An 18,853-nucleotide genomic window follows, 5' to 3' on the forward strand; every position below is an offset into this window, starting at 1 on the left:
GTAATAAGGTTTAAATATTTTATGTAATCATGTATGTGTGTATATGCATCACTGTATGCTTTACAAGATATAATCATTCTTTACATTAGCCCCATTTTTTTCCAAATATAAAAGATGGAGCTTGTCCAGAGTTAACCAGATAGTAAATAATAAAATGAAGCTCAAGGCTCAGAGCAGGTCTGTTCACAGGGGTGCCTGGCTAATTCAGTAGATAGAGCATGTGACTTTTGATCTCAGGGTCATGAGTTCAAGCCCCACGCTGGACATAGAGATTCTTTAAAAAAAAAAAAAAAAAAGTCTAATTCTTAGCTTTACTGGTTTTCATATACATACGAGTCATCCAGGTATCCTGAAAAACTTTAGATTCTGTTTTAGAGTTCAGGGCAGCTCCTGAGATTCTCCATTTCTCCTAAGTCGACAGGTGGTACTTTTTAATCTACACTGAATTGACAGAATATCCACATTTTTCTGATCTAAACTGATTTTCTTTTGCCTTATTATGGATTGGAATGCCAATCCTTTTGTATTTTACAGAAAGCTTCAAATTCATATCATGTTGTTATAGTCTCTTAAGAAAAAATTATTAAAAGACATATTTTGAAAAAAAGCAGTTTAAACTTGTGCCAGACTACTATATAGCTTTAGAATATTACTGACAGCCTACCTTAAACCTAGTAGGTTGGATAGTCAACCTACTATCCAAGCACAGTAAGGATAAACTAAAGAATAATGTAAAGTGTCTGCCATTACAAAGCTCAAAATTCAGTTAGGGATATAGGAAAAGCACACATGAAAACATATCATAAATATAATTATATTATGGAGTTTGAGTGAAAATTACCAATTTTCCATAAGGAAGAAGTTTATGAGAAATAAATCATGCAAGAGAGAAGTTGGGAAGTGTTTCAGACTTGGGCCAGATTTGGAAGCATGGGAATTAGATAGGTTTGGAAGAAAAGAGGGAAAGTGGGGTACCCCAAAAGTGAGAAGTTGAGTCAAAGTTAGGAGTAAATAGAGCACAACATTTTTGGACAAGGAAGTTTCTGTGGAGGGGTGGTGGCAAGCACATCTGAAAAGAAAAGCATAGTAGGTACACAGAGAGTCTCTAAGGTTGGGCAGAGAACTTACCATTTCTTTTGGTAAGGAAAGGGTCCATCATTACAAAGCACAGAGCATGGGTTGAGGGCTTAGATCTTGTGGTATTAGTACTCTCCAAAAATTGCCATCATACTATGATTTTATGAGAGTTTTTTTTTATCAGAAATGTAACATGGAATTAAGGTATGTAGATTAATGGGATTGTCACTAATTACCAACTTGATGTGAAAACTGATCTTTCCAGAATCACCACCAGATTTGACATGGGGCAAAATCACAAATTTGGGCTTCCCATGGGCTAAGAGTGTTGAGAGTTTCAGCAGAGCCACTCTTTCCCCATTCTACCACTTCGTTTGTCATGGGACAGTAGTTGGGAAAATTACTGTAGAACAGGTATTACTTAGAGCCAGCAGTCCAACTCAACAAAAGTCCAACTCAAACAAATTCTCAGTACATAAAAATTTTAGTTAAGAATACACAATAGAATGGAAATATTTCAATATTTCAAATAGAAATATTTCAACTCTGAAGAGAAAGACAAGGGAATATAAAAATCTCAATTTTAGGGTGCCTGCATGACTCAGTTGGTTGTGTCTGCCTTCAGCTCAGGTCACAATCTCTGGGTCCTAGGATGGAGCCCCACAATCCCTCTCCCTCTGCCCACCACTCCCCTGCTTGGATGCGTGCTCTCTCTCTGTCAGACAAATAAATAAATCTTTAAAAAATAATAAAATCTCAATTTTAGAGTTGAAAAAATAGCCATAAAGAGATTGTTAATTCTCTTTTTTTTTCAGCTTCAGTCCAGAACATAAAGGGGGAAAGAAGGAGGAAGGGGAGAGGAAGAAAGATCTTCATTTCATTTATGTAGCCAACTCTTATTTCAGGATCCTATGTGCCTTGAAATTGGTTCAGTTGGAATAATGAGCAGAGGAATGATCCAAAGCCCATTATCTTTACATTATTAATATGACTAACTGGTATCATTAAAATTGCATAGAAATTATCAACAGAAGGGAATGCTTAGCAAAAACTGTAGAAATATTGGGGTCACAAAAACAAATTGACTATATTCATTAAACAGTGCCCAGAGAGAAGGGTCAATTATTCTACACTACTTCTTATAATAAATCAAAATTCTCCCAAGATCAGAAATTGGTCAGAGGATGCGCTGGATAAAGGACATGAGCACTGTAATCAACCTAGTCACTAATGCAAAAAAGAAGAAAACAGCAAGACACTGCATTACCAGGCTACATGGAGATGTTCCAGGTAGGACCCAAAGGTCCAGGCCTAGAAAGCCTGTTGGCCTCCTATTCCAGACAACTTCCAGACAACACATCTGAGGCCACCTAACCTGCCTCTCCCAGTCTTTCCCTCCCGAGCAGGAAACCCCTCACTAATTCAAACCCTTCTTGAGCCAGGCTTGTCTTGCTTAAGACAAGCTCAAGCAGCTTGTCTTGCTACATCTGCTCCCAGCTCTCTTTAAACTGGTTATCTTGTTATATTGTGAGATAAGAAGAGACACAGGAGAAGGACCTTGTCTGTCTAGATCATCCCTCTAACACCTAAGCCTAACACATTGGCTGCACATAATAGATGGGGGGATTGACTTAATACATAAAGGCTGACTTCCTAAACTCTTAAGCAATTACCCTATGTAGTATTTGTGGCTTAAGGATCAGGAAAACTTCAATATGTCATATTTAATTTGCAGCAGGTCTTAATTTTTTTAAAGTATCTTTCAAGCAGTACCAGCAAGCTGCCATCTTACACAGATAATTAACAGTTCATGCACTATAAGTATAGAGGATCATCTAATATTCATTGAAATATATATACAACATGGGTTTAGCGGGGGGGGGGGAAAGTGCCTCAAACTAAATAAATTCTTTGATTTGAGGTTCTCTGCTCCTAATTTATAGCCTGAGTCTTCTCATTTGTAAAATAGTGATAAAAATACCTGCTGTACTTTTCTTGCTAGGATATTATCAGGAAAAGAGATAGCATAAGGAAATTGCTTTAAGGATTAATAGACATTATACAAATAATAATGAAATACTATCAAAAATAATGATTCACAGCTTTATTTTATTGACAATAAATTGGTATCTGTATTGTACCAGATTATTAACATTACAAATTCATATTAATAATAGCTTTAAATATAGATTGAAAGGGTACAGTGTCTTGGTATTAAAGACTCACCTATATACTGATAAATCATTTCTACATCCTAGAAGACCCAGTTACTTTCTTCTTAGTATTCATGTCAGCATTCTGATTCAACAAACAATGCCTGATTCCACAGATATGGAAGAGTAAATATTTATTATGCAACAGTTGTCGTAATTGTTCCCCAATTCCCAGAGCAATTTAAAGTTGGAATGAGAGATCTGTGGAATGGAGAAAATTCTTGGAGTGTTGGGGACAGTGTCCCAAAAACCCAATTAAGAGTGGTGCTGGGAATAAACTGTGATTGAAACACAGCTCAAAAATGAAATGACATTCTCCTACTCATGTAACTTTTGGAAACAGGGGGCAAATATTCATAAAACTAACCTTATGAAATGTGAGGTTTTTAGTTCAAAATATGCTTACCAAAGGAAAGTTAATTCAATGTAAGAAATTAGTAATTCAAATGATAATTACCAAAATGAAATACTGAAGTTGAAAAGTCACCTAGATATTATAAATGAAATAAAACAAATATTTTCTGTCAATTAAGAATATTGTCATTTAATTTGTTTGCTCACTTTATATACATTCTTTTGGACTAGTTAATTTCATGCAGGATGCCATTGCCAAATTTTTTTGGAATTAAAAGTACAGATAAAAATACAAATAAATAAAGCCATAGGCCAAAAGTTAATTCATATTTAAGGCCACAAAAATTTAAAAAAAAGTCTAGAACAGATAGTTTGGGGCATGAATTCTGATAGGTAGATAACATATTAATGAAGTAAAATGTTTTAAGAACATCTATTGACGTATACTGTATATATTAACATGGAGTTTCAGTAAAGTTATCCTTCAGAAATGCAGAAGAAATAAAGACTTGCCTAGAAAAACAAAAGCTAAGGAAACAGTTCACTACCACTAGACCCACCTTACAAGAAATATTGAAAGTTCTTCAAGCCAAAATGAAAGAACACTAATTAGTAATGTGAAAACATATAAAAATATACAATACACTAGTAAAGATAAATACATAGTCACACCAGTGGGAATGGCTGAATTAACAGGTCAGGAAAGAACAGATGTTGGTGAGGACGCAGAGAAAGGGGAAATCTCTTACATTGGTGGCAAGAATACAGCTGGTATAGCCACTCAGGAAAACAGTATGAAGTTTCCTCAAAAAGTTCAGAATAGAGCTACCCTATGACCCAGCAATTGCACTAGTAGGTATTTACCCCAAAGATACAATTGTAGTGATCCAAAGGGGCACTTGGACCCCAATGTTTATAGCAGCAATGTCCACAATAGCCAAAGTATGGAAAGAGCCCAGATGTCCATTGATAGATGAATGGATAAAGAAGATGTGGGGGGTGTGTGTGTGTGTGTGTGTGTGTGTGTGTGTGATGGAATACTACTTGGCTATCAAAAAGATGAAATCTTACCACTCGCAATGACATGGGAGAACTAGAGGGTATCATGCTAAGTAAAATAAGTCAATCAGAAGGACAATTATCATACAATTTTGCTTATATGTGGAATTTAAGAAACAAAACAGAGGATCATAGGGGAAGGGAGGGCAAAACAAAATAAGACAAAATCAGAGAGCAAGACAAACCATAAGAGCTCTTAACTATAAGAAACAAACTGAGGGTTGTTGGAGAGGGAAGAGGTGGGGTAACTAGGTGATGGGCATTAAGAAGGGCACATGATGTAATGAGCCCTGGGTATTCTATACAACTGATGAATCACTGTAACTCTAACTCTGAATCTCATAATACACTATATGTTAATTAACTGAATTTAAATAAAATAAAAGGTCAACTCATCAAGCAAATGTAACAATTGTAAATATACATGCACTCAACATCACAGCACCAAAATATATTATTTAAATACTATCAAATCTAAAGGGAGAAATAAACTATAACACAATAATAAAAGACTTCAATACCCCACTTTCAGCAATGGAGAGATTATCCAGACAGAAAATCAATACATTTGATTTGAGCCATAGTTTCAACCAAATGGACCTAACAAACATATATAGAACATTCCATCTAAGAGCATTCTTCTCAAATGCACACAGAATATTCTCCAGGATAGATCATATGAGAGTCCACAAAATAAGTTTTAGAATATTTAAGAGGATTGAAGTCATACCAAGTATCTTTTCTGAGCACAATGGTATGAAATTAGAAAAGCTAGACAATTTACACACCTGGAAACTGTACGGCACACTCATGGGCAACAAAGGGGTCAAGAAAAGCTTTTAAAAAATATATCTTTAGGCAAATGAAAATGGAAAATAGCACATGCCAAAATCTATGGGATGCTAAAAAAAAAAAACCAAAAAACAGTTATTAGAAGAAAGGTTACAGTGATAAATGTATATATTAAGAAAAAAGAAAGGATTGCCTGGGTGCCTCAGTTGGTTAAGTGTTCAACTCTTAATTTTGGCTCAGATCATGATCTCAGGGTCATGAGATCAAGCCCCATTTCAGGCTCCATGCTGAGCAAAGGAGTTTGCTTAAGATTCTCTCTCTCCCTCTTCCTCTGTCCCTCTCCCCCAACTTGTGTGTGCTCTCAAATACATATATACGTACATAGATTAAAACTTTAAAAAAGAAAACAGAAATATTTCAAATAACCTAACTTTGCATCTCACAAACTAGAAAAAGAAGAACAAACTAAGCCCAGAGTTAGACATAGGAAGAAAGTAACAAAGATCAGAGAAGAAATAAATTAGAGATCAGAAAAAAAAACAAAACAAAACAATAAAAAGACCAATGAAATCATAAAACTCCTAGAAGAAAACACAGGGGAAAAGTTCCTTAACATTAGTCTATTGACACTAAAAACACAAGCAACAAAAGTAAAAATCACAAGTGGGACTACATCAAACTAAAAAGCTTCTGCACAGCAAAAGAAATAATCAACAAAATGAAAAGGTAACCTATGGAATGTGAGAAAATATATTTGAACTATATATCAGATAAGAAGTTAATGTCCAAAATATATAAAGAAGTCATACAATTCAACAACTAAAAAAATCTGGTTTTAATATGGGCAGCAGAACTGAATAGACTTGTGGGGGGGCGGTTATGACATTTATTAGAGATGATTGAATATAATTCTTTTTTTTAATTAACATATAATGTATTATTTGTTTCAGGGGTACAGGTCTGTGAATCATCAGTCTTACACAATTCACAGCACTCACAATAGCACATTAAATAGACATTTTTCCAAAGAAAACATAGAGGTGGCCCATAAGAATGTGAAAAGATGCTCAATAGCACTAATCATCAAGGAAATGCAAATCAATAAGACATCACCTCAGACCTATTAGAATGGATACCTTCCAAAAGATGAGATAACAAGTATTGATGAGGATGTGGAACAAAAAGAAACTTTGTGTACCATTGGTGGGACTGTAAATTCCCTAAGCCATAAGGAAAATAATATGGAGATTCCTCAAATATACAACTACCATATAACCCGGCCATTCCACTTCTGGATATATACCCAAAGGAAATAAAAACAAGGTTTCAAAAAAATATCTGCACTCCAGTGCTCATTATAGCATTATTCACAGCAGCCAAGAGATGGAAACAACATTTAGTGTCTATCAAACCAATAAATGGATAAGGAAGATATGGTAGAAATATAGAATGGAATATTACTCAACCACAAAAAAGTAGGAAATCCTGCCTTTGGGGCAACATAGATAGACCAGAGGGGCATTATGGTAAGTGAGATATGTCAGATACAGAAAGATAAAAACTGTATGAAATCACTTAGGCCAAACTCCTAGAAACAGAAATGGAATGATGGTAACCAGCAGCTGTAGGGTAGGGAAATTGGTGAAATGTTGATCAGGGAGTACACACTTGCAGTTAGAAGATGAATAAGTTATGGGGATCTAATGCACAGCATGTGATTGTAGTTAACAATACTGTATTATATATTTAAAAGTTGCCAAGAGGGGGCACCTGGGTGGCTCAGTGGGTTAAGCCTCTGCCTTCGGCTCAGGTCATGGTCTCAGGGTCCTGGGATCAAGCCCTGCATCAGGCTCTCTGCTCAGCGGGGAGCCTGCTTCCTGCCTCTCTGTGCCTGCCTTGCTGCCCACTTGTGATCTCTGTCTGTCAAATAAATAAATAAAATCTTAAAAAAAAAAAGTTGCCAAGAGACTTGATCTTTTTTTAAAGAAGATTTTATTTGTTTATTTGACAGAGGGATGGGGGGGTGGAGAGGGAGAGGGAGAGAACCTGAAGCAGACCCCACACTGAATGCAGAGCCCGAAATGGGGCTCGATTCCTCAACCACGAGATCACGACCTGAGCTGAAACCAAGAGTCAGATGCTTAGCCAAGTGAGCCACCCGCATGCCCTAAGAGACTAAATTTTAAATGTTCTCACCACACACAAAAAGACAGTCGTATGCTGTGATGGAGGGGTTAGCTAACACTATGGTAGTGTTCATAGTACAGCATAAAAGTGTATCAAGTCAACTCAGTGTACATCTCAAGCTCACAAAACATTATACGTCAATTAGAAATGTAGATAGCACATAAAACATACATAGTTCACGTTTTTAAGGTTGAAGGGACAGAGAAAGAGATTAGGGAAAGAGTACTCAAGTTTTGTGTTCTTTCAGGATCCTTTCTTCAGTGGTTCTTCAATGAAAAGTACTATTCCAATATTAAAGTGAAATCATTTCCTAGTATACGAAATGTAGAGTGGCATTTGAGGAACTAACTGTATATGGCAAAATTGCCTATCTACCTACAAATATATATTCTGAGCATCCACCATGCTGAAGGTACATCTTGAGATGGTGCTGTGATACAGAAAAATAAAATAGAAAGTCCTCTGCCATTAAGTAGTTTTCAATCCCATACACGTATCATGGGCAATAAATAACATCTTCTTGTTCCTCACTCAATCTTTAAAATGAAAATAATAGGATGTATCTCATACGATTATAATAAGGATTAGTTAAATTAAATACATATTAAGTGCAGGGGAAATGCCTTTCCCCCACTCAGTTGTTTGTATCATTATCTGGCAGTAAATGTTAGATGCCTGAAGAGCATAATTTACAGCATTTAGAGTGAACCAAAGAAGAAATATGTAGAAGGCTATGGAGAAATTACCAACTTGAAAAAATAGGTTTGTCTAAAAAAGCTTTCACAGAAAAATACTGATAAAGGAAGGTTCATTTCTAGGGCAAAAATTGAGTTAAAATGGAAACCTTAGTTATTAAAGTCAAAGAGGAATTGTTTTTAATAAAAGGTTACATTCTGCTACATATGTTTCAAGTTCAACTTGAAACTAGAGAGGAAATAAAGTTCATTTTTAATATTTTATTGACATTTAGCTATCAGTTTAAATTGTTTACATTCTTCTAATCTAAATTTCCTGCACTCATTGCAGAGTGGGGATGCAACATTCTAATTCATGGTAGTATGCTGAGAAGCACATTAGATATTTGAAAATATTATATAAGTGAAGGCACTTTATAATATTAATCATGGGAAGTGTTCAGATAATATATAAGTACTATTTTTCTCTTTGAGTCTTTTTAAAAAAGATTTTATTTATTTATTTATTTTTTATTTATTTGACAGAGACAGACATGGCAAGAGACGGAACACAAGCAGGGGGAGGGGCAGCAGGAGAGAGAGAAGTAGGCTCCCCACCAAGCGGGGGCCGGATATGGGGCTCGATCCCAGGACCCCAGGATCATGACCTGAGCCAAAGGAAAATGCTTAAGGACTGAGCCACCCAGGTGCCCTCTGTTTGAGTCTTAAAATTATCAAATACTGTGGTAATGTAGATGGTGATATACTTTTCTTATTTGAGTTGCATGACAACAAAAATATACCAATTATATGTTATAATTGGATCCAACTACATTTTCCCTGGAGTTTTGAAAAGTTTTTAATCCTCCATGTTTACATTCTTAACATTAGTTTGTTGCAAATATTGGATCCTTCTGTGGCTTGCCCCAAAAAGAATTTAAATTGCCTTACTGGGTTAATGGCTGGTCTTTTGGAGGATGTTTTCAGGGCTCAAAATGTAGACACACACTTAGATAACCACAAAGGCCTTCAGAATCTACAGATCATCTTACATATTTTTTCCTAATATTGAACTAGAAACTGGGCCTGAGAGTGAGAATATTTTAAATAGACCCATCTACCAACTTTATCAAAGGAATAAACTACTAGTAAATTGAAATTTGAAGAAAATAATTACAAGCATCCTGCTTCCTACCTAAATCTCACCACTATTCCCTCACATAATCCTGGAAATTATTACATAAACAAGAAAAGTAGAGAGCACTACTTAAGGCTATGAAGCAAAGCAACTGTTAAGTAAGAAGACTGAACTCAAATCAAGGAAAGGAAACCATTCCTCAGGCTCAAAGGTACGTAAATGACATTATATTTCATCTTCTTTTCTTGTAAATTTTTTTTCAAATTATGGGTAAGGTATCAATTTTATATGCTTTAACTGGATATATCTAATTTTTCCATCTGTCAAGCTTTCATTTAGTGTCATAAGGCTTTACATTAAATTTTAGTAATTTTCACAACAAAGCTCTTGGGTAGGAACTGGCTTTATTTAAAGAAGGAAAAAAAGATGTTCCAAATCTTTGGGTTTCAAATCTAAGCACTTTAAAATAAAATTCAGTGTTCTTTTGCCACACCTGCCTCTTCAAAAACATTTATTCTGCCTTCCCTTCGCTCCTCACAGCAGATAGTATGAGAACAATAGATGCCTCCATTTGGTGTTCTTTAATTCTTAAAGACAGCATTGCAGAATAGGTGCATTGCAGCCAAGCAATTTGAACATTGTTGAACCCATAATATGCTGAAAAAAAAAAAATTCTCTGTCCCAAACATGTGGAATTGCAAAGCAATTATTGACCAACTTCCACAGTTACTATGACCACATTTTTAAAAAATTTTTTAAATAGTTGAGATATATCACCTGTATTTGAAAATAATTGTTGAATTCAAAGTAATTGAGACAAAAATATGATTCCTATATCTAACTCTATAAATACAAATAAATTTACACTACCTCTTCCACGAACCCTTTCTGAAAGCTCCTTGGATCAGGATCATTGTAATCAGTACCTCTTTTATCCTAATGCCCCTGAGTTCCAGAGTGAGTTTTGACTTGAAAATACATTGTGTGTGAGCAAAACTCCACCACAGGTCCCTTAAACCTGTCTTGTTTTGATTACTACTGACTTGGATTAATCTTGGCTAACAGTAATGTCCCAGAAAAAAAAAAAATATGAGCATCTACTCCCTCTGTTCCTACATTGTGCTAAATGCTTTAATTTGTAGCAGAAATTCAGCTTGTAGATCAAATCTGCGGTTGTCAGATTCTCGATGTGTCAGTCATACTGCTTGGATTCCAAGTTTACTTAAGTTAGCCTCTCTCCAATTATCACTAAAACCAGTAAGATTAACATAACACACATTTCTCTAAGATGATACAGTGTTTCAGAATGTGAACTTTATAGCCAGACAATGCTTGCTTCCTACCATTGTTAATTAGTATAGGACACTAATTAAGTCATGTACCTTCTCTCAGCATTGCTTTCCTTGTTTCTAAAATGAAATGGCAGTAGCATAGGACAATTCCTTTGAAGCTTCAAAATTATAAAATCATAAAGGAAAAAATTAAGTTGTTTAAGAAATACTGAAATATTTTTATAAAGAACTATCCTTTGGTCTTGAGAAAAATAGATGTTATATTGACTTCATTTGCTCACCACCAACTCTGGTTATACTGTCTACCACACACAAGGCTACTGCTAAGTATGTGTTGAATGAATTAGTGATTGAGCATTTGGATATTAACATTCATCTTGCAAGGAGCTTTCACTGTATCATATCATTGGATTCTTTCATTAAATGTATGATGAAACAATTGGTAACTTTACAGACAAAGAAACCTACAATCTGAAAAGTAGTGTAGCCCTCACCTACCTAGCATGTGAATCAGGTGCCCTCAGAATGCAATTTCGAGTCTCACTGTTTTTTATTTGCTACTAATTATGATCCAAGGAAGAATCAAATGTGTTTTAAGTTCCTACTCTGTACTATAAACTTAGCATATGTGATCACAGTTAAACTCAGAACATGCTCCCCAATATATGTGAGCACACAGCTGCTGAGGGAAGCTAGAAAATTAGCATAATGTTGCAGAGCTCATAAGAGATGCAGCCAAGATTTCTTTCAGCTCATGTACATTTGACTACCATTGCTTACAATGCCCAGCATATCCTGGGACAACTAAAGGTAAAGTGAAAACAAAATGGATGTGTCTTTTTCACCTAGTGAGTAATACCTTAATAAACACTTCTTCTGGAAGAGAAATTTTCTAGGGATGGAAAATTTTCTAGGGGAGGACAAGCTCTTAAAAAAAAAAAAAAGGCATGAATAGCAGAAGGGTTGGGTTCCTATGACCCCCAGGGAATCAATCTTTTAATTTATTAACTGGGATGTTTTACTTTTCCTCTGGGTATCTGTTGAAGTGCCCTTCATACTCAGAAATGAAAAAGAAAATGGAAAAACCCAGGCAGAATGAGCCAGTTGTTATTACTTTGGTTAGTTTAATAACTAAAGCAATCAGTTAAGACCTAGCTGTGAAAGACCCAACAGAGTATTCGTCTCACCTCAAAGGGAAGCTAGATGCACTTTAATTTTCACAGACTATTACAGGACCAAGCCAAGAACCCAGAGGAAATGGGAGGACTGTGCCTTTGCCAAGGGAAATAAAACTTTATGATACCAATTTGACCTAAAATGAACTATTCTGTTTCTAATTCCTAAAGACTAATCTTGAGTCAGGGTCACTACAAGCTAGAGGAGAAGCCAATCAATGATTGCCCTGCAAAACAATGATTACAGACCTACCAAGCACACAGGTCACAGTACCATAGTAGTGAGAAAAGTACATGATCTTCAAGAATGCCTCTATGTTAAATTTTTTTTTCTGTGTTTTCATCCTTAATATCCCCTGGGAAAAAATCCCAAAGGTTCTCAAGTGCCTGAAGAATAAATTTTAATGCCTTAATGCTACATTTAATATGTATCAAAAATGGCCAATCTTCCTTTTTTTCCATCTTTTTCTGAATACTGTACCCTTATACACTGTTTTCTTGCCTAGAAGCCCAACTGACACATTTTGCCTCATGCTATTACCTAAGACTTTTTCCTGCCAGCTCATCAAAGCCAAATTCAATTGACAAGATATAATATCTTATCCTGGCTCTTTCTCAGATGATCTCTTCTTTGAAGTCTGTTTGTACTTTCTTTTGTAGTTTGAATAAAATGTGTATAATGACTGAGGCTTCCTACCAATAGAACTCACTACTGTGGTGTGGTGTGCTGTGCTATGTTGCGGTTTTATCAAGGTCCACGTTCTATTCTTTTGCCCCATAGACTCAAAATTGATTGGTTAAAACAAGAAGAGGCTGGATCTCACTTACAGGGGTTGATTACACTCACTCACAGATCCTATTATGAAGCAGAGTACTATGCTTTACAATGAGACACAGAATGGCTGGTAGAGAGCAAACCACTCAACTCCTCTGCTCAGTCCATTCTTTCTTTCTACACAAGTGACCCGGATGGCCAGCTTCTCATTCTCATTAGAAGGGAAACACTGAACCAGATCGAGGGAGTCATTTATGTGAATAGTATACTTAGTGGAATCAGGCTAATAGGAATTCCAGATTCATCTGTCTCTACATTAAGGACATTTACCAATGGGACCACAAGACTTGGAATCTCTTGGATGAGTACTGCCTCTCACTGACCCTGGGACTTCATTTCATTCCCCATTACTGACCAACCATTTTAGGCTTGATTTTTCCTTAGCTAGAATCAAAACTTTATTGTGTAAAATGTCTGATCTAACTAAACTCTAGTCCATTTTTTTTTTCCTTTTAAGTGCCTTAATTTTTTCCCTCCAATCCATAGTAGGATTGGTAGGAGGGAAAAAAAAAAAAAAAACTATCCCTCCAATAGTTTTTTGAAGTCAGAAGTCAATTTTCCTTTATTTTTACATTTATGATAGTTCCCTCTATTAAAACTATACTTTTTCTTAAATCAGAGCTCCTTCATTGGCATATGCCCTATATTGTTCTCTATGATTTTTAACGTGTTTTTACTTGTTCCCTTTAAACTTAGGCTTTAGTTAATCATACTCCTCTGTATTTTACATTATTTTCCTCTATACATTATTTTTCTCAGCCTTTACAAAGCTTCCTATATTCTCCCATAATCACTGATTCCACAAAAATTTGTTTGATTTGTCCCTAAAATGCAGGTACCTTGTAAAATATGTATCTTAAATTTATATGTAAATTTTATTGTGCCATAGATTACAATACTGCTTACTTTTCTTAAAGATTTATTTATTTATTGGGGGAGGTGGGAGGGAGAAAGAAACCTAAGCAGACTCTGTGCTGAGTGCAGAGCCCAACTCCAGGCTCAATCTCAAGACCCTGAGATGATAACCTGAGCCAAAACCAAGAGTCAAACAGACTGTGCTACCCAGGCGCCCCTACTGCTTACTTTTTAAACACTTCTCCAGAGATCTATTTATATTGCTCTGTGGAGCCTAGTTCATCTGCTGCTCATTTCTGCAGAGTGTTCCATAATGCATTCTTACATGCGATAGAACCATTACTCTGACGATGGGTATCCAGGCTTCTCCAACCTCCTTTTGTCACAGTCCAATGATGAGCATCCTCATGTTTATCTCCTTATAGTCCTGAGCAAGAACTTATCTGGAACATATTTCCAAGACTAGAATCATTGGGTCCAATACAACCAGAGAGTTTTTTAGTATACTAGTGTACACTCCCAACAGAATCTAATTCCCCATATCCTTGCCAACTTTAACTATTATCTACTTTTCTAGTGAACATGAATGATATGTTATGGCTGTTTGAATGAGCATTTTTCTGATTTTCAAAGTGTGAGAATCCCTCCATATATTCATTAGTCGCTTAGGAAATACCTCCCATGAATCACTAATTCATATCATTCGACCAGTTATCTATCGGTTTAAAGCTTTACCTTTTGAATTAGCAAAAGAGCTTTTGGTTTTTGTGGTTTTTCTTTGTTTCATTTGTATATTCTATCAAGAGGGTTACTTGTCAGTTTTAGATATTGCAACTCTCTTCTATAGTTCGCTAACTTTATCTCTGATGCCCTTTAATGAATTAAGTCCACCAAGTTTTGCTTCATAGTTTATGCCATTTGTATTTTGTTTTAAAAGTTTTTTCCTCCACTATAAGTTCACAAGAATTTCCTATATTGTCTTTTACTAATTTTGTAATTTCTTTTTTTTACCTTTAAATTTTTAATTCACCTGGTTTCCACTTTTATGTATGGTAATCCAAGGATGTAATTTTACCTTTTTTCCATACATAAAGACATTTTCCTAACACGACCTACTAAGCTGTCACTTTCTCATTGCTTTGGGGTGACAATATTATGATTTATCAAATTCCTGTATACACGTGTCTATATCTGAGATCTCTTTTCCAATGGACTAGTTAAATGTCCTTGAGCCACTATCATAATATTTTTATCACTGTAGTTTTGCTGTGTGTTTCAAATATGGATGCTTCCTTTATTTTTCCTTTATAAAATTAACTAAGTTGTATAATTTTATTCTTCCACATAAATTTTAGGATGAATACTCACATTCCTCAAAAAAATTTAACTAAACTTTTGAATACATTTAATTAAATGTATAGACTAATTTGGGAGAAAATGGCAGTCTTATTTTTTTTTGGCAGTCTTATATTTTTATCCCATATATTATATATGATTTTGATCAGAACTACCAAGTCTATGTAAGAGTGGGCATCTGTATCTCATCACAGATCATGAGAATGTATAAACTGTTTCAATTATTAGTCAATAAGAATTTATATAGGTTTTTGGCACATAGTTTTCTCTCAAGATTAAGAAGTTATCTCATGTTTCTGAAATTTCAAATAGTTGATATGAAAATTGTGAATTGACCTCCACCAAATTTATTTCCTGCACCTCTTGAAATAGTTACTTTTAATTGTCTCTAGTCCATTTATATCACGATTTATTTATGATGTTTACCAAATATTTACCAAATTTTTTAAAATATTTTATTTATTTATTTGACAGACAGGGATTACAAGTAGGCAGAGAGGCAGACAGAGAGAGAGGGGGAAGCAGGCTCCCAGCTTAGCAGAGAGCCTGATGCAGGGCTCAATCCCAGGACGCTGGGATCATGACCTGAGCCAAAGGCAGAGGCTTTTAACCCACTGAGCCACCCAGGTGCCACCAAATGTTTACTGAATGTTTAAGGAATAATAATCCCTGCTTCTTTGGATTGTTATGAATAAAAGAATTTAGATATATGTATCTGGCATTGAGTAATCAATACATAAACTACTATTTTAGTATTGTCATTTCTAATAAAACTATTAAAATGCAGATTATTAATATTACTTCTAACTCACTATATTGGTGGTTTTCAAACTATGCCCCTTAGAATCCTCTTAAACCAAACTGAGTTCGGAGAAAAAGTAAATAGGGTACGAAAGGAATAGTACTTTGTCTTCTTTGGCAAATCAGTGTAACTTCAATCAGAGAAAATTCCTTCTTTCCTTTATATGCTATGCTTCTGTATAAATTTGGTTTGCTAAAACATAATGGCTACATATCACTGGTTTAGTTACATGTGTACACTTTGAATGAAAGCACTATTATTACAGCGGATCACTCAGTGATACTCCTTGTATGAGGTGAAAATAAACAAATTTAGTGGAGCCTACAATATATAACATTATGTCTCTCTATTCATGATAAAATTGGCTTTGTAAGTATTTTCAATTTATTTCTGTTAAAAACATTTATTTGAGCACATAAAAAAAAACAGTTATTTGAACACAGAGGACATGGGGAGATGGAGAGGAGAAGGGAGTTGAGGGAAATTGGAGGGGGAGATGAACCATGAGAGACTATGGACTCTGAAAAACAAACTGAGGGTTTTGAAGGGGTGGGGGATGGGAGGGTGGGGGAGCCTGGTGGTGGGTATTATGGAGGGCACATATTGCATGGAGCACTGGGTGTGGTGTATAAACAATGAATTCTGTTACACTGAAAAGAAATTAAATTTAAAAAATGTAAAAAAAAGTTATTTGGACACATATTTCAGCACTGTATTGAGGTAGTTACTGGAGTAATATAAAGATATGTCCCTCTCTTCAATGAAGCCACTGTCCTCAATGAGGCTTTGTGCAGATATGTCACCAGCAGACCCAAATAAGCTCTGAAAAGTGATTTGATTATACAGGACTGCATTATAACTTTGATGGTCCCTGCACACTTTTCCCAACATGGGCCCTTTCCTCCATGAAATAATATTAAAAATTATATTTTACAACTATTTTGATATAAAGATAAATATACTAATATTATATACTAAAGGTCAAAAGTTTATCATTTTATTCAGATTTTAAAAGAAATAAAAACATTTTTATAGGTTTCTAACAGTATGGCAGGACTACAGTGCCTAGTGGATAAGGTGGCCCTGCAGCTATGGGTTGAAAATTCAGATACATATACAATCCCATCAGGTATTATTAATGAATGAAATCAACTGAGAATAACATGTTAATTGGCAACTAATATTCACTTTCAGTGACAAGCAGATAAGAGAGAGGAGGGCAATCTGGTGGAATGGAGAACATGCTTCAAATCCAACGGGTAATTTGTAACTGAGCTTCAAGATGGAAATAGGTCTAGTGATTTAAAATATTATAATTTATTTGAAGACAAGCTGAAAGTATAGATTTTTATACCATATCTCCTGCTTGTTAAATGTTGACCTCTAGTTCAAATTTAAAACACAGTGCTGAAAAGACTGTTGAACAAAACACATCTCTCTGCTGCATCCAGGCTATAGACCACTGACTTGCAGTCAATATGTTAAGAGGCAGAATTAGTAGGAATGGCAATAAACTGGTTGGGGATCCAAATGTCCTATAATCAAATGTACTCTCTCTTAACCCTGAGAAAACCAGGTTAAGATTCCTGCTCTGGTGGCCTGGGTTTTCAGTGAGAAATCTGCTATAGACTTATACTGTTACATCCAAATATAGTACAGCAGTAACACAGAATATGATTCTTAAAAGATGTAGCTCTTGCAGATACTGCATTAACAAATTCCTATTCTACCATCCAGAGTGCTGTTGGAGAAAGAGTATATGTAAAATGGAAAGGACCAATGATTCCATGATGACAGAATTTGTCCTTGTTGGACTCTCTGCCCACCCAAAGCTCCAGACAGTTTTCTTTGTGCTAGTTTTGTGGATGTACCTGATGATTCTTCTGGGAAATGGAGTCCTTATCTCAGTAATCATCTATGATTCTCACTTGCACACCCCCATGTATTTCTTCCTCTGTAATCTTTCCTTCCTGGACATTTGTTACACAAGCTCCTCTGTCCCACTAATTCTTGACAACTTTCTGACAGTAAGGAAAAGGGTCTCCTTTTCTGGGTGCATGGTGCAAATGTTTCTCTCCTTTGCCATGGGGGCCACAGAGTGTGTGCTTCTAGGCATGATGGCACTTGACCGCTATGTAGCCATCTGCTACCCACTGAGATACCCTGTCATCATGAGGAAAAACACCTATGTGCCCATGGCAGCTGGGTCCTGGGCCACTGGGCTTGTTGACTCAGTGTTGCAGACATCTCTCGCAATGCAGTTACCATTCTGTGCTAATAACGTCATTAACCATTTTGTCTGTGAAATTCTGGCTATCCTAAAACTGGCCTGTGCTGATATTTCAATCAATGTGATCAGCATGGCAGGGTCAAATCTGGTTGTCCTGGTTATTCCACTGCTAGTTATTTCTATCTCTTACATTTTTATTGTCACCACTATTCTGAGGATCCCTTCCACGGAAGGAAAACGTAAGGCCTTCTCCACTTGCTCAGCCCACCTAACGGTAGTGATTATATTCTATGGAACCATCTTCTTCATGTATGCAAAGCCCAAATCTAAAAGCTCTGTTGGTGCTGATAATCAAGACATCATTGAGGCCCTCATCTCTCTCTTCTATGGAGTAATGACTCCCATGCTCAATCCTCTCATCTATAGTCTGAGGAACAAGGATGTAAAGGCTGCTGTGAAGAACATGCTGAGTAGAAGAAACCCTGACAGAATATGAGTACCGATTTATACTATGTGACTGAGTATCCAAAGCTGCTGCAGACACAAAATTTGAAAAGAGAAAATTACCACGTGAAAACAAATTCACCACATGGCATTCAAAATCATCTGACAGAAAAATTTTGGTGGCTGTTGTTACTATTACCTTTTTGTTTAAACTATAGAAACAAAACATGTTTCTGGTTTTAAAATACTAATATGGAAATGCAAAAAAATCTCTTAAGAAGCCCAGGCAAAATACAGTCACTCTGAAACCTTCAGAAAGTAATACAGGAAAAAGGTGTACTAAAAACACCTGAAACTAATATAATACTGT

The 18,853-nt window shown here is 35.7% G+C and overlaps 1 protein-coding gene across 1 annotated transcript; it reads left to right on the forward strand.

Moving 5' to 3' along the window:
• Positions 1-17,575: 17,575 nt before the first annotated feature.
• LOC308352988 (olfactory receptor 13C8) lies at positions 17,576-18,535 on the forward strand (the record flags this gene model as incomplete). Its single annotated transcript, XM_080819522.1, has 1 exon — positions 17,576-18,535. One exon carries the CDS (start codon positions 17,576-17,578, stop codon positions 18,533-18,535), a length of 960 nt encoding a protein of 319 aa, XP_080675648.1.
• Positions 18,536-18,853: the final 318 nt, after the last annotated feature.

Source organism: Martes martes (assembly GCF_963455335.1).
Source record: "Martes martes genome assembly, chromosome: 12".
In the NCBI taxonomy this organism is placed as follows: Eukaryota; Metazoa; Chordata; class Mammalia; order Carnivora; family Mustelidae; genus Martes; species Martes martes.